The following is a 26,369-nucleotide window of genomic DNA, read 5'->3' as shown; positions in this document are numbered from 1 at the left end:
CATAGGAGTGATATAAATGCTTCTTGCTTACGGTAGCCTTGTTTCATCTGGTCCGTCACTGAGCTTGAGTCTCACGAGGTTGGCTATAGGGCAAAGTTTGTCCGACTGCACCAAGTCTGCGACTTGTGGACTGCGAATCCCGCTCCGATCCCCGCTCACCCGGCTCAATTCGACCGCCCGGATAAGCACCGAGTGCATGGAAACATCGCCGCTCAGCATAATTCATGAGAAATACGTGCGTTATGTCCATGAGCCCAAAGATGTGAGAGGCCGATTTCACGGCCGTTTGTAACTTATCTCCGTTCATATGGGTTCATGAACTACTCAATGGCACCAAGCATATCATGTCTGGAGTTGGCAGGTCACTCTTATATAAAGTCCATCAATCGCCATATTCCATGAGACTTGATCCATACGCCTCTGGTCCTTAGCTCTCCACGTCAATTGAATCTGTTCAAAACTCGAAATCTACCCCGTGTTAACCTTTGTATCGGAAACCCAAGACCCAAAATGTCGACGGCAAATTCACCAGGTCGGCTCCTTCGATATACTATATCGATTTATCGCAACAAGAGCTCCTCCAGTGACGTGGCCGAGAATTTTTCTCGAGAATATGTCAAGAAGATTGCTCCTCTGCATGCCAAGCATGGCATGGAAATGTATCAAATAGTAAGTCAGTCATGCGTTACCTGTGCAGTCTCGGGGGTTTGCGCTTTCATAGCACAGCCATCTTCACGCGCCTTTTGAAGCTGGCGTGGACTGACTCACTTTTGCTTTGAAAGTACAAACTGAGATGTTTTGGAATATTGGAAAACTAATGTCCAGTAACTTAAGGTATATAGTCCGCTCGCCTACCGTACTGCCCTTGATTCCATCAATCGGCGAGACGGCCGAGGATTCATCGTAGACGTAAGTAGACATAGTCCAAGTCTCGTTTCAAACTCTTCATTAAAAAAAAAGNAAAAAAAAAAAAGAAAGGGATTAAACTAAACATACGATTTTACAGGACCACGATGTCACCGTCGAGTTCTACTTTCGCAGCTTCGCCGAGCTGAGCCGGGTGACGTCGGACCCCGAGTTCCAGGCCGCGCAGGCTGCCGAGGCGCCCTACGTCAACCTGGTGCACACCGTCGTCTCGCTCGGCTGGGTCGAAAAGTACGTTGATGGCGGGCGCGTTGTCAATATCGGCGACGACGGCAAGTCGGCGTACCCTTCGTGGGCGGAGCTGGGCGACATTTCCACGGCGTTTCCCAAGGAGGATGTGGCTGGCGCTACGAAATGGTCCGTCGAAGGGCCAGGAGGGACAGGAGAACTGAAGACACAGTGAGCTGGGCTTGGAGGGCTGCTGGCTGTTCTGCAGACTCTCCGTGCTTGTTTGAAAAGATTCCATTGCCCAAATCATCATATAAATAGCAGACAATCAATGCTGCTGCTTCTCAGGAGGACGAAAAGTCGTAGTGTTATTTGATGATTAATCCGCTTGATTTGCTCGCTGAGAAGGAATTTCACAAATAAATGTGGATAGAGACAATGTCAATTCTACCTGAATGAACGAGACAGAACTTCTGCGGTCTGGTCCTCAAGAACAGGCTTTGCATCAGCTTTGGGTGTGGAAGAATTATGGACATCTTAGAATGTGGGTTGGGTATCGGTACAGTAGGTATGTTACACGAGCATCGGAAGAAGCAACGGAGACTAACAAATGGGGCTCCTCTTTCAATGTCTGCTAGGTATGGTCTTTCCATTTGTGATCTTGTTCGTTCAACTACGGCTCATGTTCAACACTGCACATAGATCTACAGATGGATCATCACGTTGACACAAGATCATCAAGAGTCTTCCTCACAAGAACATCAGTCTCTCGGGGTGGTCATCAAAGTCTCAATTCATTCGGTGTAGCATCCGAAGCTTTTATCAACGCCGAACAGCCATGCAGAAACAAGTACCTCATTACCATAACCCCTCTGAAAAAAAGCAAGCCCATATTTTCCCATATTCCACAAAGATGATTTGATTGGTGGTATCTTAGTTCATCTGGCGGATGAGAGCGTTGATCTTGTCCTCACGGTTGCCAAGGTCACCACCCTCAATGAAGTGCTTGAACTTGCGGGTGCGGAAGCCACCAGTGGGGTTGCTGAGCTTGAAGGGCCACAGGAAGTTGGAGGCCTGCTTGAAGTTGGGGCCAACGGAGTAGATCTCGTGGATCAGATCCTCCATACAGACAATGCCGTACTTGCCGAGGTTCTCCTCGATGATGGCGTTGTCGGTGAGGGGAATGCGCTGCTTGTTGACCTTTCCGTAACCGCGCTTGTAGACGAGCTCCTTGATGCTCTTCAGGTTGGGGTAACCGTAGGCAACCCAGGGCTCGACGACCTTGATCATCTCCATGGTAGCCTTGTTGACCTTGACGAAGACGCCGTTGTTGATCTGGAGGAGACGGAGGAGCTGGAGGATCTTGCGGGGCTTGGGGGCAATCTTGTTGATACCCTTGATGCGGATGACGAAGATGAGCTTCTCCTCGGCGGGAACGTGGAAGGCACCCTCCTGCTTGGCAACGCGGGCCAGGCGGACCTTCTCACGCTCAGCGTCGCGGTACTCCTGGACGTACTTCTCGGCACGCTTGAAGATGACGGCACGCTTCTCCTTGTTGGCCTGAGAGAGCACAGTTAGCAACTTGTTGCAGGTTGGTGCTCAAAAATGAAGAGTATGGTTTCCTCGGCGATCAGACCCGAAAGATGGTTATTTTGCAACAGCATTGACCTTGGTCTAGTCGCAAAGGGTTTTTGTGCATCATATCGACCTCTCCCAACAGCATAAAACAGTAGTGACTAACCTTCTTCTTCTTGTCGGCCTCGGCGGACTTCTCAGCGCGAGCCTTCTCCTGGGACTTGCGCTTCTTCAGGAGAGTCTCGGGGACCAGGATATCATCCTTGGTGGGGACGGAACTAGAGATGATCAGATTAGTACGTAGTCCACGAGCCGTCACATCACAACGATGGATGGACAGAGCGCCGGTCGGAGAACTGCCAACTGAAGTGCGACATTCTCAGCGGTGGCTGACTCGAATATGAATTTGACCAGTGAGATAGAGCATTCGAGGAGTCTGGAGGCAGTGAAAGCCTCCATGTCTCCATCATGCAGGACACTCATCTGGCAACACCTCGAACAGAGTTCAAGAATATATGCTCGCCATTAACAGAGGTCGGCCGTTTGACATTTCTGTGCTCGGCGCGGACCATTGAAAGCGGCAGATGAATTTAAGAGAGAAGACCCGCGAGGAACTTCATCTCCAACGCCCCGAGCGACATCTCTCAATCTGCACACCGCATCACAGGCGGCTGCAAGAAGGAGGGAGTAGCAACAGGAAAGATCGAGCTGGCTTGCAAGATCGTCTGCCAGCTAAACTCAATGGCCGCTTCATATTTCAGAGGGGCAAGAGTGTATAGTGGTGCAGACGAATGCCATCCAGCCGAGAGGACCACGACAATCTGTGCGAAAAGTTTTCCAGAACCGGGCGCATCGTCACCATCAATGATGGCAAGAGCGAGGAAGGGTGTCTCACGTGGGCTTGGTAGGGGCCATCTTGTCGAGGTTGGCTGCTGTGATCGGGGGAGGATCGTTAGTAGATGGCGAGGTCGTTGAGTGATCTGAAGGACAAGAACCGAAAACCCAAAAATTTCGAGATGCAAAAATTGAGGAAATTGGGACCAGCTGCGGTGGGTGGGGTGATGCCAAGAACAGTGCACGGGCCAGTTTCCGCTCTTTTCCATAGCAATTTTGAGTGGTTAGGGCTTCCAATGAGTGACACTAGTCCCACTTTGGCATGACGGGCTCTGGGTGGGTGTTTTCCTGCCAATTTTCACCGCTTCGAAATTCACAGGGCTCAACCACCAAATCCGACCCCCGTGAGAACTTCTTGCGGTCAAGCTCTTCCGAAATTCAGTCTTCCTTCCTCCCCCAGACATCAGCAAACCACAGTCAAGATGGCCCCTCCCAAGAAGACCACCGCTCCCAAGGAGAACATCTCCCTCGGCCCCAACGTCCGTGAGGGTGAGTAAAACCCCAGTAATGAAAGCGCAGCTTGGCAATCCAGGTTATACATGCGCTTTCAAGAAGGGAATGATACGCGTATTAACACAATCATTTTCCAGGCGAGTTGGTGTTCGGCGTTGCCCGTGTCTTCGCCTCGTTCAACGACACTTTCGTCCACGTCACTGATCTCAGGTTCGTCGGCCCCGGACCCCTCCCCGCAAGAGAGAGCACCCCGCGCCCGATTTGTCATGGTCATGAGGAGGATTTTGAAGACGCAGAAGGCTAACTTTTGGTTCTTCCAAACTACAGTGGTCGCGAGACTATCTGCCGTGTTACCGGTGGTATGAAGGTCAAGGCTGACCGTGACGAGTCCTCCCCTTACGCTGCCATGTTGGCTGCCCAGGACGTCGCTACCCGCTGCAAGGAGGTCGGCATCACTGCCCTCCACGTCAAGATCCGTGCCACCGGTGGTAACGGTACCAAGACCCCCGGCCCTGGTGCCCAGTCTGCCCTTCGTGCTCTCGCCCGTTCCGGCATGAGAATCGGCCGCATTGAGGACGTTACCCCCACTCCCTCCGACAGCACCCGCAGAAAGGGTGGTCGCCGTGGTCGTCGTCTCTGATCGCACTACTATATGCATCTCTTCGCGTTTCTGCGCAGGGCATATACGTGTGGTTTGTTTGCGAACTGGTCCGAGACAACCATCTAGAAGGGACGGATTATAAAAGTCAATGGGTTACGACATTACGAGAGGAAACATAGCATCATCTGGGCCGTCATGGCTCTTCTGAGAGGCGGCATCTGACAATTACGAGGAGAACGGCGGTATGACATCATACCAGCCTGGTCTCCGTAGCTTAAGTCTACTGAAATCAAGATAATGAAGATGGACTCGTAACAGAGTCCATTCGTTGTCAACATGATGGTTGCATTTCCCTCGCTTACTGTGGTTATAACTTATCGTCATACCAATTCGTGAATGCCTCTAGGACACGTGATAAGACTACAGTCAATAAATCGGGGAGACATGATCACTAGTGAACAGAAGTACATTCACACATGCCAAAGTCTTGATCATTTTCATGGCATCAATTAAAGTGACTGAGGTGTCTTAGCTCTGTCCTTTTCCCCTGCAAATCGCATCATCAAAGACCCATCCATCTAGGGTGCTAAAACCTGTACTCCATGAACTCCCTATGCTTTTCTGTTTGCCCCGGGGTATCTGAAAGGTCTCCTTCTGCGGGAACGCAGATAAAATCATGTCGAAACGCCACAAATCATCAATCCATAAACACGTCAAGGTTGGGCAAGGTACGTAGACCCCAGACACTACGCATTGAACCTCCTTTCTTCTCCAACTTCGCAACCCGATCAAGCGCTGTCTTGAATTCTGTGGTCTGCTTGCGGGTGATGCAGTACGGGTTGAAATGGTCCACGAGCAGTTTCGTGGCAACTTGGCCGCCGTGTCGCCGGATGAACTGGGTAATCATGCGCTCAAAGTCTTTGAGACCAATGTTTGTCGTTGGTGTAGGTGTTGCGCCTTGAGCAGAGGAGGCACCGCTCGACGAACGGGCCCCGGGTGAGGAGGTACCCGGCACATTGAGTCCCTGGCGATCACGAAGCCCGGAAAGAATCGATGCGGAGCCTGGTCCTCCCAAACCGCGACGGATGTTGGACGGGGCAGACGGACGACCACCCTCGCCAACTTCGCCAGTCCACGTGGCAGTGCCAATTGGAATCCTGACGGCTTGGTCATGCGCCCGTCTCAGCGATGCAGCTGCTTTCGCGGCATCGGCCGCAGCTGTTTGCTGCAGCATGGCATGATTGGCTTGTGGCTTGCGCTTGCCGTTGACAATCTCGTCATGCTCCACAGCAGAATGAACCCCAGAGCGCGCGAAGAGCCCTTCCATGATACGTGCCTCGTCACTGCTGGGTTTCTCGTCAGCTGAAGTCTGATAATCTTCGAGGCCCGCCACGCCTTCGATATTGTTGAGATCGTCGACAGCGTTCAGAGCTGCAGTTAACAAAGTACCGTCATATGTTGCCTTGCGATTGTCGTTCAAGGAGGAAGCTGATGACATTGCTCCATCAGAACCAGATAGCGCACCTGCAACTTTTACCTCTGACCCCTGGAAAAGTCGGCCAGTCTGGGTCTGGTCGTCTGTTGCATCTCCGAGCGTGAAGAGGTCGTATAAATCGTTGAGCTCGAATGCGGCACGTTGTTTGGGGTCCCTCAGGACCTTGTTGCTCAGGAACTGCTTAAAGATCTGTCTATGGTAGATCTTTTCTTCGATGGTTCCAGCCGACATAAGTCGATAAATGACGACTTCACGTTTCTGTCCCAAACGCCAGGCTCTCTCGCGAGCCTGCACATCTGTAGACGGGTTCCAGTCAGGATCGAATATGATGACACGATTGGCACCAGTCAGATTTACACCAAGGCCACCCACTTTGGTCGTAAGTAGGAACACGTCCAGCTCCGGATCATTGTTGAATTGATCAACAAGGACCTGTCTCTCCTTGACGGGAGTTTTGCCATCCATTCTGAGATACTTGATATCACCAGTTTTCTGGATGAACTGCTCGAGAATCTCTAGCATCTGCACACCTTGCGAGAAAAGAAGCGTCTTGTGGCCATTTTTCTTCCACATCGGAAGCAGAGCCTTGACCACTTGCATTTTGCCTGACTTCTTCGGGTTGCCCCAGTCGTAGCTGACCCGCTTCCTGAGCAATGGATCTGTCAGATCTGGGTGATTGCAAATCTTTCGCAAATAGTCAATGCCGAACAGCGACTGTCTAGTGCGACTTAGGATAGATTTCATTTCGTCAGATTCGAGAAACAGCTGGTAGGCGTTCCGCTGCTGTTTCGTGAGCTTGCAGAACAGAACACGTTCGCTCTTCTCTGGGAGATCAGCAGCCACATCGACCTTGAAGCGTTGCATGAGGTAGGGACTGATGGTATCCTTAAGGATTTCTGCGCATTTCTGGGCTGTCAGGATCTGAAGGTTAGAGGCGTTGGCATAGCCACCGATTCTGATGGGGATTTCAAACTCGGTACGGAAATCGGGGAGAGTTCCGAGTCGCATCGGAAATACAAAGTCGAACAACGACCACAGCTCCAGCAAATTGTTCTGCATGGGTGTGCCAGAAAGAATGATGCGATGGGGTGTTTTCAACATCTTGCAGGCTACGGTGATTGCGGAGTTTGGATTTCTGATTTTATGGCCCTCATCAAGGACAGCATATGCCCAGTCGACGTGCAGGAGGATGTCGGCGTAAGTCTGCATACCAGCATAGGTCGTGACCAGTACGTGGCCTTGCTCCACAACACGCTTGACAATCTTCCTAGCAGCTGGGCTCGACTTTTTGCCTTGCTGATATCGAACGTCGTCCCATGCTATGTCATCCTCTACCAGGCGATCCTCGCGACGAACATTGACCATGCCACTTCCCGAGGAATGGAGGATAGAGACGCGCATAGCCGGCCACCATCGGTGAAATTCGTTTACCCACTGCGTCATGACTGTGGCTGGGGCAACAATAATGACCGGGCCATCAAGTCTCTTGCTGTAGTGGACTGCTGATACGAAGGAGATGACCTGAACTGTCTTGCCCAGACCCATCTCGTCCCCTACAATACCCCCGGCTTTCTGGTTCCAGAGTTCGGCTAGCCATTGAACACCAGTCTTCTGATAGTCAAAGAGGGACGGATAGATATCTCCAGGAAGTTTGAGTCCATTGTCAAGGTGGTGATCCGGTTCGTCGGGAGAAGGCTTGTGCCACTCGGGCTCATCATCGTCTGCCTCTACAGCTTCACCGCGGGCGAGCTGTTTTTGACGTCTCGCAGCGCTCCGTCGCTGACACCAGCTCAAAAGGCGGCTCTGGTAATCAGCCTCATTACCATCATCAACTCGGCCAGGGTTGATTTTGACTTCGTCGCTAGTTTTTGTGGCCTTGGAGGGTTTCTTGTGGGGTAGTTCGGTGAGATCATAGTCGTCGTCAGACTCCTCCTCATCGCCGTCTACGACGAAGTCAGCCTCTGGGCGGGTCGAGCGAGACGAGGAGGGCTGATAATCATCTGAAGAGTCGCCCTTAGGCTCAACGCGACGCTTCTTCTGGGTCTTTCGTGGTCTAAGTGAGAATTCTGATTGGGCCAGAATGGCGGCCTCGTTGACATCCTCGGCATCAGCGAAACCCGGGGCGCGAAGGTTACGGTGTGATCGCGGTCCATGCGTCGCCTCCTCTTCCATTTCTTCGGCAATGGCCTCATCTTCGGCATCAACAAGTGCGTTGGCCAATTGCCCCTGGACTTCTTCGGGCCGAGGTCCTCCAATATTGGCAAAGGGCGTGATTTTGCCAGTCCGAATAAGAAACTCTCGGTGGGTTTCATTAGGTAGTTTTTTGTTGCCAGCTTGGGATAATCTGGATGCATCACCAGTAGACTGGTTTCTCTGCTCAATGCGAGCATTAAAGTCTGCGATGTCATTGGAAGCGAGAGCTATCTCAGAATCCAGACGGGCAATCTCTTCACGAATCTTGTTCTTCAAATCAGGTTTGCCGATTGCCTTACGAAATCGCTCTTCTTGAGATTTCTTTTGTGCCTCGAATTTTTGTATGTTGGCCTCTAGCTTTGCGATGCGCTTCTTATCCCTCTCATCCTCAGCTTCGATGAAGGCAAGGTTGGCTTGGAAAGTGATGTCGCGCTCAAGATCGTCCTGGTCGCGGACATTCGAGGTCAGGTCCCGTAGTGCTTCCTGCTCGTCAAGCGGAACATCGCTGTCGTTGGAGATCGACGCAGATACCTCGTCAGAAGCCTGGCTTGCAGGTGCTGAATTGCTAGGGATGGTCTCGGCGACGACAACGTTAGTGTGAGCAGGCAGGATGTCATCATCCAGGCTGGATGACGCCGCCTTGCCGTCGGCTTCGGAAGGAGAAGCCATGATTGTGTAGTGAAAGAATTATTGATGGTGTAGCTGTACTGCGCGGCGGGGCGGCAGGGAAATGAATTGGAAGAAGGGAAGAAGAGTAAGAGATCTAGGCAGGAACAGCGACAACACAGTTGCCAGTAGAAATGTGCATTCCAGCGTCCTCCTGCCTGAGTCACAGTAGATTCCTGTGAGAAAAGATGGCCATCGACGCCCTGGTGATTTTTGTCTTTCGGCGGTGGATTGCCAGGCGCGCTTTTTGATTGAAGTTTTTGTGATGGTCCTGCTGCCTACAAGTAACGATGACGCATGGAGTAGGTACAGAGCTAGTCGGCAGGCGGCGGCGGGATCAAGGGCAAGTGGGTCGCTGGACAACTAGTGCAGGGTAGGAACGAATAAGCTTGGGAAAGTACCTATCTCATTGGCCGAAAACGGCTATGGGTACACAGGGATATTGATTACATAACACAGTGCCCCTCCCCCACTAACATTTCCGTTACCTATGTTATTCTTCCTTTTCATTCCCACCGTTCATGTGATTCACTGTGCAGTTCAATATTTGTTCCCAATAATCAGGAACCAGCCCTGGCGAGATTAAATACTTTTCAATGTTGGATTGCCCTTGCCAAGGCGCATATCCAGCACAATCCACCAAGTCCAGGTCCCTTGTCAAGTACTGATCAAGGGCGTGCTGTCTGAATCTCTTGGGTGTAACGTCAACGGTCGCATTCGCAAATCACTACTACTTGTGAACGGAAGACAAGTTCCTTCACGGAGGAATATTGACCTCTCTCTCTACAGTGACTACACCAATCCTTGTCACGCGACTCAACTGGGCCTGGCCATGACTACAGTCTACCTGTCAACAATTTTTAGACTTGCATCGGAGCTCAAAGGTTATCGAAGGCCCGACCTCTACAGACGAAGATTGCGACCATAGGTAGTATCTTGTGTCCCAAATACCATTTCGAGCTCTATCGGGCCACACCAAGTGCCATGGGATTCAGGGTCTTCCCCTCAAATCAGCAGGTGGTATTCATACACCATGCCAATCGGCGCGTGACCGATGAGGCTCAACATCCGCCGAATTGGTTTTTTCTTCTTTTTTTTATTAAAAAAGTCTTTAGTAATCTTTTCGACCTTCACTATCTATACAAACCTGGGTATGTATGTACTCTTCTTATCTTGTATGATTTATTGAAAAATTCCAAGTGCATCCACCAGCCACAGTCTAGCAAGTATCCTGGACTTGTAAAAGCATGCAATGGCACACATGATATAGACCAAAGACCGAATATCAATGCAACTGTTGGACCACGAGATGCACCAAACGACCCGGGGGGCTATCACTTTGCGATTCGGCGCAAGACTTGCCAGAGAAACCCACCAGTAGCATGTGTTTGATCTCATCACCAAGCTGTCTAGTGTAATGTTAGCGCAGTCTTGTTCAGTACTCGCATTCTGCGGTATGCAACAAAATACCAATATTTCCATTCTCGATGGCGAGAGGCAGGACTATGTTTTCCAGCAATGCTTGTCTATTGGAGCCTTCCAGGCTTGGCATTCTCGACCGCTGCTCTTGGGTGGGTTCCCAAGGAATATGGCGCATACATGTCGTCTCTGCGGGATCATACGAGAGAATGGCACGCGCTGCTGGTACGGTGACATAGAAAGCACACATGCACATATATAACGCAGAGATCAGACTCTTGGCAGGCAATAGTTTTGTTGAACATGATCAAACAAAGTAAATATGCCAAGCATCGCACCCAGGTCGATACTCTTGTCTGGTCGAGCTCTGCGGGTCCCGTCGATTTAGCCGGCACTCACAGAAAACTTTCAAATAATATATAAACCATCAATAATCGTCATTGCGAAGAAATCAGGATGCCAGAATTGCACAGGCTCTGCTAAGTCACGTCGAAAAAGCTGTGGGCTCCATGTATCTCCCCGTTGACAGTAGCACTGCTGCCAAGTGTCGTATCGTATAGTCGAGCTGGTTCGACATGGGGGTCCACAACTCTTCCTTTTGGCTTGGCCACTTCTTCCCATTACTCCTACTACTCGTATGCGGCGTACTGGCCGACAATCACCGTGTGGTTGTCTACTACCAAACTACGAATGCCAACGGCTCATCGGGAAAACACGTATCACTGTTGCCATTATTATACAACAAGAAAGATATTTCCGTCACCCATATCTTGCTAGCAGCTATTCACTTGAACGATACGGACGGCGTTCATCTGAATGACTTCCCGCCATCCGATCCCCTGTTCGATGACGTCTGGACCGATATTGCAATCCTTCAGAGCAGAGGCGTCGTCGTCACTGGCATGCTCGGTGGAGCAGCACCGGGATCTTTCACGCGCCTAGACGGCGACGAGGAACAATTCGAGAGGTACTATGGCCCTCTTGCTGATATGATTGCTACGTACAATCTCCAGGGTCTCGACCTGGATGTGGAGGAACACATGTCGCTCGACGGAGTCATTCGACTTATAGACCGATTACGCTCGGATTTTGGTCACGACTTTGTGATTACTCTGTCCCCTGTTGCTTCTGCACTACAGGAAGGAGGCAGCAACCTGAGCGGTTTCAGCTACATTGACTTGGAGGCGCGTCGTGGAGATGACATTTCTTTTTATAATGCCCAGTTCTATTCTGGCTTTGCGAATCCTAGTTCAACATCAGACTACGAGGACATTATTGACTCTGGGTTTGCACCTGACAAGGTTGTCATGGGTTTGTTGACCAACAGTGCGAATGGGTACGGGTTCGTGGAACTCAACACCACCGGAAGCGTCATAAGAGAGCTTTCTGCAGAATATCCCGACTTTGGTGGCGTCGCCGGATGGGAGTATTTCAATAGTTTACCTGGTAACATAACTGACCCCGAAGACTGGGCTGATTGGGCCGCCGAGCAAATGGCTGCCGGCGAGGATTTGGATACTTCGACCGTACAGTTCCGAACGAAGAGAGCTATGCATGACACTTGGCATGTAGTCAGGCGCTGGGGTAGACAGATTGACCGGTGGTTGCGGTAGAATGTTTCAAGCTTCATTGATAATAATAATGATCCGCATATGAATATCTGACACGCGGCCATTGGTATTGAAAGATCTGCTTTCTTTTCCCCCTGGATTCATGGTTGACCAAAACAAGGTCATTGAAAGTCCGGTTGGGAAATATTTAGCCGCCGTTTGTTGCTGTATTCATGATCTGTAGCAAAAATGGCAAGCTCTTCGAGATTCTACACCGCAAAGCTCAAATGGGTATCATATTTTATGTGAAGGGGGCTTTCTTACTACACTATGCAGTCTCAGCTTTGCGCCTTTCTCGTTCGGCTTGGGCAGCCTTTAGCCTCTCCTTCATGGTGGCCCAGTCGTTTTTCGGTGCGGTGGCAGCCGAGGCCGTAGAAGGACTAGTAAACGAGAATTTTGGCACCTTCTTCTTCTCGTCAGCCTGTGATTCCGTAGCAGGAGGTTTGGACATGGGTTTCTCTTGAGCCTGTGCACTGGTATCTGATGGCACTGGTGCATTGTCTCCTGTCTTGCGTGCTGCCTTCTCTGCCTTCCTCGCGGCCTTTGCAGCCTTCTTCTCCTGTGCTTCTCGGATGCGTTGCTGAATGGCAGCAATTTCAGGATCGTCCTCGTCGTCTGGACTGATTTTCTGTTGCAAATTCGAAACAGGGTTTTCTGGGGTATTGATAGGCTCCTTCTGCCCTGATTTTGCTAGGTTTGCCAACTCTTGGGCCTTCCGCTCCCTCTCCTCTGCCTCTGCCATTTGTCGCCTGCGCATCTCCAAGCGTCGATTACCCTCCTGGTTGAGTTGTTGTCTTTCTGCAGCGCTCATACCAGTATCCTCCTCTTTTCTAAGTCGTTTGGGAACCTCGCCTCGTTCTCTAGCCTCGAGGTCCTCTATCGCCGCCTTACGCTTCGCGTTCATGGCTTGCCTCCGTTCTTGTTCCCGAAGCGCCGCGCTACGCGCAGCATCATAAGCATCCTTGGCGGCCTTGTCCATGAGAACATCGCGACCGCGCTCGAGTAGTTGCCATTTGTCTGGGTCAAAGTCATCGCCCAACTTATCCGGGTGGTATTTAATGGATTGCTTTCGATACGCGCGCTTGACTTCGTTGGCGTCTGCTGCTTTAAGAGAATCGATACCAAGAAGTTCGTACAGGTCGATATTTTTGCTCGAGTACTCGCGCGCGAACGCGAGAATTTCGGATTTGTCCATCTTGACCCGACTTTGCTGATAGCAAGTGAAGTTGTCTGATGAATGTTGCGGCGCAGAAGTCTTCCAGGCAAAGGCGAGAGACATCGAACTCTAGGTGGGGCGGTCTATCAGAAGAGACTAGGGGATAGTTGCATACTATGTATAATACTCAGGTGCATATTTCCGAAGCATCTTCGATGGAAACCAGACATAAACCAACCAGACTGGATGACCTTTGTCATCTAAAGGCTCTATAGTATCAGTGATAGAGATTCGAAAAAAATAAAATAGACCGAAGTTCTGGGTGGATGGCAATGCACTCCAACCATATGTAGCATAGCTAGACCCTCGCTACAAGGATTTGACTGCAAGTGGGATGGCAGTACGTACCTTGAGTCCCCCTGCAGCTCTAGGTACCTGTACTGCATGATGCCACGAATTGTCGTTTCCTGAAGCTTGATGGAGCTTGCAATTACCACTACGCATCTGACAGTCACAATTTGAAACTGCTTGGACAAGAGAACATCGTCTCTTTCTCAAACATTTCAAAATGGATTCGCTCACACTGAGTCGCGCTCAGTCACTGGAGCCAGACATTCGGTTAGAAGATTACCTCGATGATAAGCTACAATCCACAACCGACCTGGACAACCTCGACAGTTTTCTAGCGAATATCGAAGTTCAGCGGAGCCAGCTGCAAGCTCAACTTGACGATGCTACACAAGAGCTCGAGGAGGTGCGCCGCTCTGCCGAGGACCGCCAGGGCGGCTTAATCAGGCAAATCGACGAGTTCCAGGAGCTGCAGCACAGCATCGACACTCGTCTACAAATCATCGCCGCCTCCGACGCCCCAGACGATGCGATTCGCCGGCTCGAGGGACCTATGAAGCAATTGCAAAGGGTCGAGCTGGCGTACCAGTACGTGTCTTTGCTACAAGATGTGGAAAACATGAGATTGGAGGCCAGGTCGCATCTGCCCGACAGCCCAAAGGCAGCTTTGCAGCCCTATTCTCGGTTGAAGCAGCTGAGCGTCCGCCTGCGTGAACTGCAGGGCCCTGCGGATGAGGCTGCCGGACACCTGGTTAACCATGTGGAGCGAATCACGGAAAATCTCTGGGATGAGATGAAGAAGACCATGTCTCAAGAGATGGAAACTCTTCTGAAGAAGCGCAACTGGCCGCACGACGTGGATGTCACAGCAGAGATGGACGAGGAGTGGCTACAATGCTTCGAGAAGTTGATCGACCTTCAGATGCCCGAGATCATTTATTCAGATCAGGCTGTGAGCCTTTTGCCCATTGACGTCATGGTGAAGCCCTTTGTGCAGTGGTTTCGATTTCAGTTCATGGGTGATAATCCAACAAGCACACCACAGGCTTTTGCCACCTTCTGCGTGCCGGGCTTCATTCAACTGATTGAGAAATGGGAAGACTTCTTCCGCGAGAACCTCGGTCATTCCTTGAAGCCTCGCTTCGAAGGCACAACGGCTGCAGACCAATCCATTTATGTCGACCCCGCTTGCGCACTTGTGACGTCTCTACTTCCTGTTATGAGACAAAAGGTTGAAGCTCTTGTTCAACACGGGCTCAAAAACCCGCAATATCTTAGCAGTCTCATGGACCAGCTCATGACTTTTGACGAGACTCTCCGGACAAGATTTGACTATGACGGAGGTGACTCTCAGAATGGGTGGTCTGGCCTTGCCTCTGAGATTCTGGACAAGCACTTCAGAGACTGGCTTCAGGCTGAGAAAGACTTTGCATTGGAGCGCTTCCGCACTATCATCAATTCGGCAGATGCGCGAAACATCGATTATGACTACAGCGGGCCTGGCAAGATGAAGCCCACATATGGTGCTGTTCGCGTTACGGATTTGCTCAAGTCCGTGACTGCTTCGTATCAGCGAGTTAGGAGATTACCGCACAAGACACGTTTCCTAATCGATATACAACAGGAGATTTTGGACCAATACCATGCTCGACTTGTGGACTCCCTAGAAGCATATGCCACACTAACGTCAAGCGTTGCGAGGACGCTCCAAGGTGTTTCCAAGGAGCAACTTGCCGCCCTCGAAGGCACAGGCGGTATGGAGACACTTTGCAAGGTTTTGGGCAGCGCAGACCACATTATCAATACATTGAAGGCCTGGGGAAATGAGCATGTAAGTCGTGGATCAGAAACTCCAAGTAGTTTGAGGCTAACAGCTGCAGTTCTTCATGCTATTATGGGAAGAACTCAAGACCCGCGTGAGACAAGTAGATGACCAGACCAACGTTGTTGGTGGGATGAGCTACGACCAAGTCAAAGACAGGACGTCATCCGAGATCGACTCGATCGCCAACGGGTCCATCTTTGACGAGACCGTCAAGTTCTATAGCAAACGCAGAGAGCGTGCTCAGGCTTTCCTCGTTGATGCTCTTGCAGAGTCGCATCAGAGCGCCTTCAGGCCATACCTGTCAAAAGCTCAATGGTCCATCGTTAACGTCGACTCGGACCCGAGTCAGTACAGCATTACCGCCGAGCTTGATGAACCATTAAGGGTAAGTAGTATGACGCCCAAAGCAATGGTGCAAATATTGATACTGGTCTAGATCCTAAAGCGAAACCTCACTTTCCTGGAACCAGCACTGAGCACTACTGTGTACCGCAAAGTATGGCGCGATGCACTAGAACGCCTACAGGAGATGTTGTGGTCGGGTATTCTCCTCCGCCACAGCTTCACCACTATCGGCGCGAACCAGTTTGTACGGGACCTGCAGGCCATCTGCTCCCTGATAGACAGACATATACCAGATGGGTCTATAGCTTTGACGCAACTTCAAGAAGGCGCACTGCTACTAAGCCTTCCGTTGGACCGTGATGGCGGTCTCACCTTGAAGCTGGCGAGTGACCGCATCTTCACTGATAACTCGGAAGCAAGGAAGGTGCTTGAAGAATTGGACATTGAGACCCTGGAGCCCGCGAATGCTCGACGCATCTTGCAGTGCAGGGTTGAGAACAGTGTATAGTCAATTCTAGTAGATTAGGAAAACAACTCTGTCCATTAGAAGAGAAGCACCGCAAGTATATCAGAAAACGTGGTGTCATTCAAGCGCCCTCAAGTCTATCAAGAGATGAAAATATGTCCAATTTCCGTGAACGCCCCCATCAATGCCGCACAGCATGTCGGCCAAGTGATTTTCTGTCTACAACAATGTAATCCATCCATCGCAGTAACCAAGCACTATAATTAGCTGATTGCACGCAGTGTCAATTCGACAGTTGCAAACGTTCCCGCGCTCACGGGCATGGCACGAAGCAACGTGGGTCCGAGGCCCTTCCAGAAACCTCTCATACCCTCGGCCTTCCAAGTCTGGGCAAAGCAGTCGCGCATGCTCTTGTACTTTTGTGTGCTGCCAAAGCCGTCGGTCTGCATCTTGCTCTTGATGACGTCAAAGGGGTACGAGCCCAGCCAGAGGGCCTCGCCGGCTAGACCACCATAGAAGGCGACCATGTAAGGGGGGATCTCCTTGCGCTCCATCTTGTTGCGGGCGGCGTGCGCGTTCATCATGTACTCGAAAGCAAGGAACCACACACCATAGGCCTGGGCCTCACGGATGATGGTGACGGCTTCGCCGCGGTAGAGGCCGCGCATGACGCCCTCATGGGCGCTCAGCTTGCGGACACAGTCGAGCGGTCCGCTGTAGAGGCGGGCGGCACCGTGGGGCTGCGTCTGCAGGCGGATACGGACGTGCTCAATGGGGCCCGAAATGACACTGTTGGCGACACCGGCAAAGGCGCCGGCGTAGTAGTACTGGGCGTAGCTCAGGTCGCGGCCGCCGTTGCGCTCCTCAAAGTACCGCTTGGCGAAGCCGAAGCCGCCAAACTGCACCGACACGCAGGCGCCAATGCCCAGGAGCGGCGTCAGAGTGCCCTTGTAGAAGGCGAGCGGGCCCTCCTTTTTCCAAATGGAAGTGGCGGCATCGAGCGCTCCGTTGTACTGTGTGCTGGTCTGCAGACGCACTTTGACAATGTCAAAGGGCTGGCCTATCTCTTGTCGTGAGCATTTGCTGTCCATTCGCCACTCCCATGGGCTCAATCGCAATGCATGGGCTTTCTTCCGGGGTTTGGCCTACCAATCAGGACTTGTGCAATTCCTCCAACCGCACCAGAGAAGAGGTCCTTCCAGACGGCACCACCCTGGGCCGTGATATCCTCAGCAGCGTCCGCCATCCTGCCCCGCACTCTCCGCTGATCGCTTGGAGCTCTGTCGTTGCGTCTCTCTCTCCTTTCTGAGAGGGGATACAAGCTGTCGATTCTGGAATTGAGAAGAGTGCCCGAGGCAAGAGCTGAGTGGGAACAAAAAAAAAAGAATTGCAGTCGTCTGAAGCTGAATCGCTGACCGCCGATGTAGGAGGGTAGACTGACTTGACTGTTAGCAGCACAACGGTAGATTTTATCTTATCGAAAGCGCTCGCCTTGCGATATGAATTTTAAGCGGGGCTCTTGACTTGGTAATCTTGGGGAAACGCAGGGACAAACCTAAATGACGTGCTCTTGCTTGATAGGCGCTAGCTAACAAGGCATAATTAAGTATCAATTGAAGCCGAAGTAGCTGTTATATGCATAGATAGATATGAACTATATACTCTTAGATCTTGACATTAGTCTTGGGAAACTCCGCCTCACTCTGGACCTTTCTTTTCATGGTCTTGATCTCGATTGTGTACCTAAGCAGCAAGCCCGTGAGTAAGGATTCGCGAATCGATACTTGTAACTTTTTGCAATGATATTACCCATCAACTTCTAGGTATGCTCATTCACATTATAATGTGCCGACTTACAGCACGGATGTCTTACAAAAATGATAAAAAACTCATGAGAGATGGGTAATATCAAGAACAAATGAATGAATAAACATGAAAGCATATGCACCAAACGATTTCAATATAATACATTGAGAATTTGCAATAATTAAACAAACTTGGTCTTCATAAGAAAAATTGGATACACAAGGAAGGATAAGCAAAATTCCCTTGCTAGACTAAACAGTGGAAATTCTTAATAATAATAAGCAATATATACGCCATTTATAGTAGCATTTGGTTGATATGGATATTATTGAGACATAAGGAACATTCAAGTCTCATAATACTCGGGCGCAGAGAAACTCGTTGGTTTGGGAAACAAATGGCTACTAATGCCAGAGAGTAAAAACGCAGCCATGGCTCGGCCCGAGACGCCCAGTGTGACCTTGAAAACGTGCAGTATATGAGAGAAGTTGATAACATAAGCACTAAGCAAATCCAAGTCGCTAAATCACTGTTCGTTCAGGGGATTGACTTAGTTGTACTCTATAGTCGGGCGAGTTGTCCCCACACATCCAAATGTTTGGTATCCAGGGTTCCTGCATTTGTTTGACAAGAGTTTATTTTCAAAAATAGATGTATACGGGTAGCAATCGTCTGATCAGATCTTGCTTAGTCTGCATCTAGGTTGTGTCGCGAATGCCGCCCCCACGCAAATAGGGCTGAAGTCGATTCCCACTCTACTTCGGTGAGGCTCGGTGAGGACCGGTGAAGCTATACACACAAATCTGTTTCTCACCTTTACCCCCGCTGATCTGGATTCGACTGAGCAAAAGGACCTTGCATACTGCCACGATAGGCTCTTCTTATCTTTGTTACTCCATAAAATATGTCACAGCTCGATATAAATTGCCAAGCACATTGATGGAAAGTACTGTAGACATTAATTTCAGCTCATTGTATTGGCCGTTTCCGAGATATGACTCTTCGCCAATACATATTAAGCTGATGGCAGCCTGACAGAGGGCTCTCTATGTGTACCATACTGCCCAATAACAGCAAGGCTCGCCTCACTTTTCTAGTCCTAGATTCGCAAAGTCTTTCCCATCGCATTTCGTGATGATCGGATTCCTCCGGCTCCGTCATCATTCTCGAGGGACCGGAGAGATGAATTAGACCCGAACTCGCTGCTACTTTGGATGAATTAGATGAAAAGGACCGCTGCAATTAAGATGGGCGAGGATGCTTGGGTGCGCACAAGGCGCCCGTCTGGTGACGCCTGATCATGCATGCATGCATGAGGGGGGGCACGACCTTTCTCATGCAGTAGCGCAAATCGACGCGATGCCACCGGTCTGGGAAGACCGCCGCTTTTAACGTAGATGATACGCAGCCTTATCATCACCCTGTTCTTGGCCCATGGTGGTGTACGACGCGCGGGCCGGCGCGTTGCGATTTTTGCCCTGCCACAGGGAAACTAACAGATTCCTTTTCCGGGCTCCATCACACAGTATCAACCTGTGCGGAAGCAGCATAAACTTGAATACCATTTTACAATTACCAAAGCAGGACGTGGGCTCCCGTCTACAAAGATGAGTAAATAAATATACTAGATTTCTCGCTGGCCGCCCTATCTAAGTAACTACATATGAATGGGTATCTGGCAGGAAGGCAATACGTAATGAAGAGCACTGCTCAACAGTATGGGATATAATCAAAGACGGCAATGGAAATATAGTAAGAACAAAGTGAATGACAAGCGTGCCAGCGTGCCAGCGTCGATAATTGTTCCAACAGAAGCATTATAATAGTTCAATGCTGACATTACACCCTCTGCTAAGGCGATGGCGATTTCAGAGGGCTCCTTCGGATTGGCCGTCATCGCGGAGATTGTTGAGATACTCCCAATCATCATAAATGTCGGCCGGTCGCAACAGTGGCTCACTAGCTGCCTGAGACCTTGCCTGCGAGCGTGATTCCTCCCGTTTGTCCGAGGGATTGGACAAAGTCTCAAACTCGTGCCTGATATGAGTTGTGATGGTAATGTCACCTTGTACAGGCTGTCTGTCTATGTCTCGTGGCCAGAAGCTCAAAACATCGCGCTGCCATCGATTATAATCCAGTATTTTTAAGATTTTTCGAAATGTCAAACTGAGTACTTGGACCTCCATGGGGGAAATTCTCAATTTCTGTAAGAGCCACCTATTGATATAGTCGGTTTTGTCCTCTGGAATTGCGTCATGTAGCAATGTTGCTATAGAATGCTCATGCATTGCTTCCTGAATAGCCTGGTTGCGACCGGATGTATTAAGTGGAAGCATCAGTGCTTGCTCAAGGGCGCCCTGGGAGGTCAGAGGAAGCGGTTTGTTGAGCACATGCTTGGGATTTGTGACAAGCAGGGAATATTGAGAGTGAGATAATGTGCTTTCATCTACCAAACAATCATCGAGAGATATATCATCAGGGACGAAGACATGAGGTTCATGGTAATCACCATCTCGACCGTCTTCGAAAAATGGCGAGCTCTTTGGGATGAGATTTTTCGCCGCACATTCGGCTCGAAGTTCCTCGAATTTCTGGGACCATGTCTGAACATCGGATTTTGCTTTTGCAAGACTATCCTCAAAGTCATCGAGAAATTCTAGTTCGTCTGGTCCTAGCAGATCGTGGTCTTCTGATTGCACAACCGTGTGCTTATATCCAAGATTACTGCAGTACTCCTTTGCAAGTTGTAAATCTCCATAGACTTCTCTCAGCCTTTCGTACGAAGGGTGTAAATCTTCACTGCGGTCGGGACTGATGCCACGAAGTGACATTCTCGAGGGTACTTGATGCTTCCCCTGAGATTCATTGACTGGTCCAGGAATATCGGCCTCCAGATTTCGACGACTAAGCCTATTGTAGAAGCGTCCTTCAATAATATCTGCCTCGAATATGGCATCATCAACATTATCGATTAGCTGGTCAACAGTAGTTTCTGCTGCTTGGTATTTCAACTTTGACGTTCTAATGGCAATAAGATATGGCTCTAAAGTGTCCCGGTCCGTGTTGAAGTGGTCTGATCGAAGGGCAAGTTCAAGTTTACGGTCTGCGTCGTCTTTCGCTTGCGCCAGAGCTCTCATGTGTGTTCGTGCCCTTCGCAAATCGTCCAATAGTCTCCGGATTTCCAATCTTTGTGTGCTGAGTGTTTCCCAGTGTCTCTTCATCTCCATGAGGACTTCACCAGACGCGTGGCTTCCGATATCGTCGGATGTGCTTGGATCGGATATTTGAGATGCAGACTCCTCATACGAATCGTAGCTTTCGCCACCTCTGGAAGAGCGCAATGTAGTACTGATTGGAGCATCGCGACGTTGGGAGGTGACTGTGCTGGCAGTAGAGAGTGCAGTGCGAAGCCTCGCGGCGTCTATTCCGGCAACTAAGGAGCCGCGGCCTCGTGACTCGATGGTCGTATTGGACGATGACGGCGAGGGCGTACGTGAAGGTGGAGACTCCACGATGGCAGGGAGTACGGTTGTCGATGATAGATCGACGAGATCGCTATGGTCTTGAACAGTGCCCATGGTGTCGCGGGATGCCAATAGATAATCATTGTGTCGATGCTTCAAGACGTGGGTTGTCATGGTTTTTTGAGAATTGGGGGGCTCTTGGAACGGCCCATCCGCGCTTTTGAAAATGGTTACGGTCTCCATGGATCATGGCAGCTGCTATTTGTTGCGGCTGGGATGACATGTGTTGTTCCAAGCCGTGTCCTCTGGTAAATGGCCCATGCCAATGCCGTGGCAGTGGAAGGCTGGGAGCTCAAGGTTTCAGAAAGGATTGGCTCGGGGTAGCCATAATCATGAGAACACGAGGCCAAATGAAAGGAACCGCGTCGTGGACATTGGACGTTGCAGGGTCTTGGGGGCCAGGTCATTGATCAAGAACCAATGTTTAGAGTCAAAGTTTTCCTGGGAAAAACATGGGACCCAAGCAAGACATGTAGGTAAGAGAAGACTGCGCGGCGGCGCGCTGATGCCGCGTGAATGAATAAAATAAAGAAGAAAAAAAAAAAAGAGAGACAGGGGTTGTTGATCCATTGAACTTCAACATACGAACGTACATTTATTCGCCTTGCGCGGCCTGGTTTGGGGGAAATGGGCTTTAGCCGGGCATGATATTGATGGATTTCAGGATCGGAGGAATCGTCACCGTGGGATCATGGACGAGGATATCACAATGGTTTCTTGCCATCCGTTGACAGCTCAAGAAAATTGTGATGTGGTATTCACTTGAGATGCACTTCCAAGAGCAGAAATGCACTTTGCCAACTGGTAAATTTATTGAGTCTGGGTAAAAGTTTCCCATTGTCAAACCAACCTTGCAATGCACTAAACCTTGCTCACTACCCTGCCTTGAATCCACTAAATGAGTTACCAGGTAGCGAGCTTAGGTACCTTACTAGTGTACACGTTTCTTTTCCCCCACATGTCTTTCCAGCGGACTAGCCTAAACAGGCCGGTGGTAGTCAAGTCTTGGTTGTCACCGTTCGGATGATGAAAACGTCGGCAATCCGACTCCGCTCCCTTTCTCTCGTCACAGAAGCCCAAGACCAAATGGTCCAGAAAGGGCAGACTGTCGGAAAATCATGACACGCTGAGTTGGAGGAGAAGCAGTGACTGACCACTCGAGGAGGTGTCGCAGCCATATCCTGGTATACCTCGAAGGCCTTCACATCTCCGGTCTGATCGTGTCAACGGCCCGTCTCCTCCCCACATCGCTGCCGTTCTTAGTTCGAACCTACCGCGTGGAAAGACGACAGCCCTGGATATTCATGTACCAGGCAGGGCCTATGGAGAGTCTCGCCCTTGACCTTGGCTGATTCCCGTCCTCTCTTCAATGACTGACGCAGGATTGGGGGAAAAAAAAAAAAAAAGACAAACATCTCCTCTTACCTCTCAATCTTCTTTCGCTGCCTCGAGCTCAAATCGACTGCCTGGCCACGATGTACGGGTACCAAACCCAGGCATGGTCAATAAATAGCATCATGGCCCACTCACACTCTTTTCTATCGATTATCTCAACTGGGACGACTGAAGATTTCTTGGCCATTCCACCACCACCACCTTCACATCAAAAGGCGGCGATGCTTTCCACGTTGACTGGAACCAACCAAATCACTGGAAGCTCTCACCTTCAATGGCTTCCTCATACTGATTTGCCCCGAGATCCCCACCTCCTCCTGCACGCCATGTGCGGCCGGTGATACAGATAGTGACATGGGAGCGGACCTTCCCATGGCGGATGTTAGCGATCGACTGTCGTTCCGTCTTCTGCAATCCGGGCTCCAGTATTTTTTTTTTCTGCATATTATAGAGCATTCTCTCCCCCGGCGACGAGTCGATATCAGGGACGAAAAGAGGGATGAACCCGCAGAGGAACATGGGCACATGGTACCCGTATCTCACTGTGTAGTTTGTCCGAGCGGAGAACCTCGGTCATGTAGGCTGAGCTGGCCTTGTATCATGATGCGTTTGGTTGCACGCTCTCGCTAAATTCACGGAATCTCAACCGCTCAGGCCCTGCCTGACTCACATGTTGTGTATCACTCCGGCTGCCCCTACTTGGGACTTTTCATTTTCCAATGAGCTCGCGCCTTGTTCCATCACGAGGACATTTCCGCACCAATTAGACTGTTTGCTCTGATCTTTTCGGTTAGGACTCCGCATTTTTAACCACATAGGATGCAACCCCTTCCATTCGCTCCATCTAGTGTCTACTGTTGCGTTGCGTTTAGCAGAGCCGCATGCGATTATTCGCAGTGAAATAGTCCTCGCATTTCTACACCAACCTCTTGTTGTCAAATCAAGGCAGCCGGGTCGGTCAATAAATCACCCTTGTGCTGCTTTACGCGCTGTGGCCAAGAAGTGCGCCAGCAGCACCATTTTCGCCCACCCAAACACCAATAAGAGAATGACGCATGCTGTTGGAATGCTATCATGTCTTCAAGTTTTCCTATTGACAGTTCGGACATAAACTGGGGCGCATGGAGTCTCCTTCCAAATGGCCAATGGCATCGTGAGGGTCAAGATTCGTCAGGTACAATGAACAAACACTCTTTCTACGTCATGCAAGCATGGTCGCTAATTGCAGAGATAGGAAATTGGTTCCAAGAAGATCGGGATGAAGACATCAGCAGCGTCCCTAGACAGCCCCCCTCCATGGGGGACTTTACTCAGAGCTTCGACAGCTTGTCAATGAACCCTTACCCAGACCCTTACCAACAACCCGAGGGGAGCCTGGACTCTGGAGAGTTCAACCAAGGTATTATTGATCTTGCGAAATCACCCTGCAAGGCTTATAGTAACACTCATGGTAGCACCGACTAGACAACATGTCCAAGATACCCACTACAAGCACAAAAGTAGGTCTAGGTATCCCGAAGAGCAGCCTGAACCGAGCCACTATGGTCATGACAGAGGCAAAAGCTCTAGATCGTCCAAGAGCGACGCCAAGGGCCTGGGATATGGCTCGTCACGGAGTTATGGCAGAAGCTCCAGATCATCGAGATCAGATGCAAAGGGAAAAGGCAGGGATCCTGACATGCAGCCCGCCATCGGTTCATCTAGCAAGCATAGTGGTAGCGATGCAAGGGATTCTGGATATGATATGCCAATTGCGGATGAAGATCTTCCTCCTGGCGGGAAGCATGCTAGTATGGGTGTCGAAGACATGGCTCAGCAGTTTCTGCCGGGATCGGCTCAAACGACGCCTACCATGTCCTCTGCAACCTATGCGATGCCACCAATGCCGCCTCGTGCACGTGAGTGAAGTAAAGATCCACCACACCCAAGAAGGTCACAGACCACTGACCCGACCTCGGATACACAGAAAATGTCGGGAGGTTAGACGATGGTTATGCACCGGATCTTCCGCAGAGTCTTCAAGATATTGCAGATATGTACTCAAGGGGCATAACAGTGGGGCCCTCATCATCATCATCCTCAGCCATACCAGGATCGGGACCTTATGCGCCTGGTAAGATTGCATGTCCCAGCTTTTTCTCATGAGTCACTGACATGAATGTGTATTCAGCCGAAGAAGATGATCAAGTATCTGAGCTCACATCACGGCCTCATTACTCTCAGAAACATTCGAGGAGCCATGTGCTGGAGGAAGATTCGCCCTACAATGAAAACTGTAAGCAATCAAAGAGACAGCTTGGTATATGGTCGCTAAAAGCAAATTAGTGAGTCAATATGTCGTAGAGCCATCCAGAAAGTTTAGATTTGGAACAGTGAGTATCGCCCTCTGTTACTCTCATCCATTAACTTACCCAACTGACAAGGACAAAGGTCTTCAAGATCATGTGGGCAGAACCAATGGGCAATAGCCGGCTATCAAAACACAATAAGGATCCTGTCGGGACAGGTACATCTATCAGCGAGTTCGGGCAACGAAATATCAACGGCACTTTATTATATGAAGGTATTCGTCGTTTTATTGTAGTTGATGGAACGGAGAATGGTGCTCGCAACGGAAACAGTATTTGTGTGTAAGTACATTACGCTTACTAAGATATTTCGTTTTGAAATGGCTAACCTATATTGTGGCAAAGGCCAATTGCTACTTACAAAAGGCAGGGATGCACAAAGCACGGGATAAAGGCTGTAAATCACGGTATCATCCATACGCCGAACCAAACCCCAATGATGCTGAACGGCGAGCCCCAGCTTGGTGTACCGCCTATTCGGCTCCTACTCAACCAGGGACTACAGGGGATCGAGAAGCTCGCGCCAGAGTCACGCATCAACTACTCGAAACACGTGACCATTGAACACAATGCCGTTGTTCATATCATCGGCCAGATTCACCACGATGACCTGGAAATCCTAGAATCTGGTGTAGACAGTTGTTGGGAGAGGCGAGTCCGCGACCGCAAAAAGGACAAGAAGCAGCAGCGCAACAAGGGCTAACTGCAAAGTCCTCACCCGCTGTACAACTCCATGATGTTTTCACGTTAGTCCTTGTCGCGTACAAGGACTATTCCGCTCGTGTCAATCAAATTATGGCACAATTATCTACGTTTTGGGACTCTTAGCTCTCATGTTTCACCGACGACTCCACGTCTTGGTTTCTGCGATCTCTTTACACTTTTTTTTTTTTCCCCAGTGGCCATATTCTTCTCACTTATCTTTTCAATCTGATTTCCTGTTCTCACACCGGGAGACCTTGCTTGGTGATCCGGTTCTCAGCGCCGCGACTCGATTATGAAACTACAGACGCGATGCCAGAAAAGATGATTCCGCGGTATCACGGCACGTCGGTTTTCGTGTACCTGGCATTTAACGACCCACATTACGAAATCCTTGCTGTATGAAGATAATGATCACTCATGATTTTCGTTTCCCTCTTCCTGGAATTCGTTTTC

The 26,369-nt window shown here is 50.1% G+C and overlaps 10 protein-coding genes across 10 annotated transcripts; 5 read left to right on the top strand and 5 right to left on the bottom strand.

Moving 5' to 3' along the window:
* Window positions 1–510: 510 nt before the first annotated feature.
* Window positions 511–1,327, top strand: PFICI_05868 (uncharacterized protein; the record flags this gene model as incomplete). Its single annotated transcript, XM_007834449.1, has 3 exons — window positions 511–669; window positions 835–909; window positions 1,007–1,327. The coding sequence occupies 3 exons, from the start codon at window positions 511–513 to the stop codon at window positions 1,325–1,327; spliced, it is 555 nt and encodes a 184-aa protein (XP_007832640.1).
* A 698-nt stretch (window positions 1,328–2,025) lies between these two features.
* PFICI_05867 (60S ribosomal protein L7) lies at window positions 2,026–3,126 on the bottom strand (the record flags this gene model as incomplete). Its single annotated transcript, XM_007834448.1, has 3 exons — window positions 2,026–2,652; window positions 2,834–2,945; window positions 3,032–3,126. 3 exons carry the CDS (start codon window positions 3,124–3,126, stop codon window positions 2,026–2,028), a joined length of 834 nt encoding a protein of 277 aa, XP_007832639.1.
* An 857-nt stretch (window positions 3,127–3,983) lies between these two features.
* Window positions 3,984–4,654, top strand: PFICI_05866 (40S ribosomal protein S14; the record flags this gene model as incomplete). The annotated part of the gene is made up of 3 exons (XM_007834447.1): window positions 3,984–4,050; window positions 4,152–4,224; window positions 4,342–4,654. 3 exons carry the CDS (start codon window positions 3,984–3,986, stop codon window positions 4,652–4,654), a joined length of 453 nt encoding a protein of 150 aa, XP_007832638.1.
* A 658-nt stretch (window positions 4,655–5,312) lies between these two features.
* Window positions 5,313–8,972, bottom strand: PFICI_05865 (uncharacterized protein; the record flags this gene model as incomplete). The annotated part of the gene is made up of 1 exon (XM_007834446.1): window positions 5,313–8,972. One exon carries the CDS (start codon window positions 8,970–8,972, stop codon window positions 5,313–5,315), a length of 3,660 nt encoding a protein of 1,219 aa, XP_007832637.1.
* A 1,991-nt stretch (window positions 8,973–10,963) lies between these two features.
* Window positions 10,964–12,001, top strand: PFICI_05864 (uncharacterized protein; the record flags this gene model as incomplete). The annotated part of the gene is made up of 1 exon (XM_007834445.1): window positions 10,964–12,001. The coding sequence occupies one exon, from the start codon at window positions 10,964–10,966 to the stop codon at window positions 11,999–12,001; it is 1,038 nt and encodes a 345-aa protein (XP_007832636.1).
* A 265-nt stretch (window positions 12,002–12,266) lies between these two features.
* PFICI_05863 (uncharacterized protein) lies at window positions 12,267–13,277 on the bottom strand (the record flags this gene model as incomplete). The annotated part of the gene is made up of 1 exon (XM_007834444.1): window positions 12,267–13,277. The coding sequence occupies one exon, from the start codon at window positions 13,275–13,277 to the stop codon at window positions 12,267–12,269; it is 1,011 nt and encodes a 336-aa protein (XP_007832635.1).
* Window positions 13,278–13,722: 445 nt separating this feature from the next.
* PFICI_05862 (uncharacterized protein) lies at window positions 13,723–16,180 on the top strand (the record flags this gene model as incomplete). The annotated part of the gene is made up of 3 exons (XM_007834443.1): window positions 13,723–15,333; window positions 15,383–15,712; window positions 15,764–16,180. 3 exons carry the CDS (start codon window positions 13,723–13,725, stop codon window positions 16,178–16,180), a joined length of 2,358 nt encoding a protein of 785 aa, XP_007832634.1.
* A 221-nt stretch (window positions 16,181–16,401) lies between these two features.
* On the bottom strand, window positions 16,402–17,384 carry PFICI_05861 (uncharacterized protein; the record flags this gene model as incomplete). The annotated part of the gene is made up of 2 exons (XM_007834442.1): window positions 16,402–17,198; window positions 17,288–17,384. 2 exons carry the CDS (start codon window positions 17,382–17,384, stop codon window positions 16,402–16,404), a joined length of 894 nt encoding a protein of 297 aa, XP_007832633.1.
* A 2,428-nt stretch (window positions 17,385–19,812) lies between these two features.
* PFICI_05860 (uncharacterized protein) lies at window positions 19,813–21,522 on the bottom strand (the record flags this gene model as incomplete). Its single annotated transcript, XM_007834441.1, has 1 exon — window positions 19,813–21,522. The coding sequence occupies one exon, from the start codon at window positions 21,520–21,522 to the stop codon at window positions 19,813–19,815; it is 1,710 nt and encodes a 569-aa protein (XP_007832632.1).
* Window positions 21,523–24,159: 2,637 nt separating this feature from the next.
* PFICI_05859 (uncharacterized protein) lies at window positions 24,160–25,914 on the top strand (the record flags this gene model as incomplete). Its single annotated transcript, XM_007834440.1, has 7 exons — window positions 24,160–24,262; window positions 24,318–24,761; window positions 24,830–24,976; window positions 25,034–25,138; window positions 25,189–25,235; window positions 25,294–25,493; window positions 25,557–25,914. The coding sequence occupies 7 exons, from the start codon at window positions 24,160–24,162 to the stop codon at window positions 25,912–25,914; spliced, it is 1,404 nt and encodes a 467-aa protein (XP_007832631.1).
* Window positions 25,915–26,369: the final 455 nt, after the last annotated feature.

This window comes from Pestalotiopsis fici (assembly GCF_000516985.1).
Source record: "Pestalotiopsis fici W106-1 unplaced genomic scaffold PFICI_Scf_3, whole genome shotgun sequence".
In the NCBI taxonomy this organism is placed as follows: Eukaryota; Fungi; Ascomycota; class Sordariomycetes; order Amphisphaeriales; family Sporocadaceae; genus Pestalotiopsis; species Pestalotiopsis fici.
The sequence above is the reverse complement of the archived record's forward strand: the minus strand, read 5'-3'. Positions and strand labels throughout refer to the sequence as shown.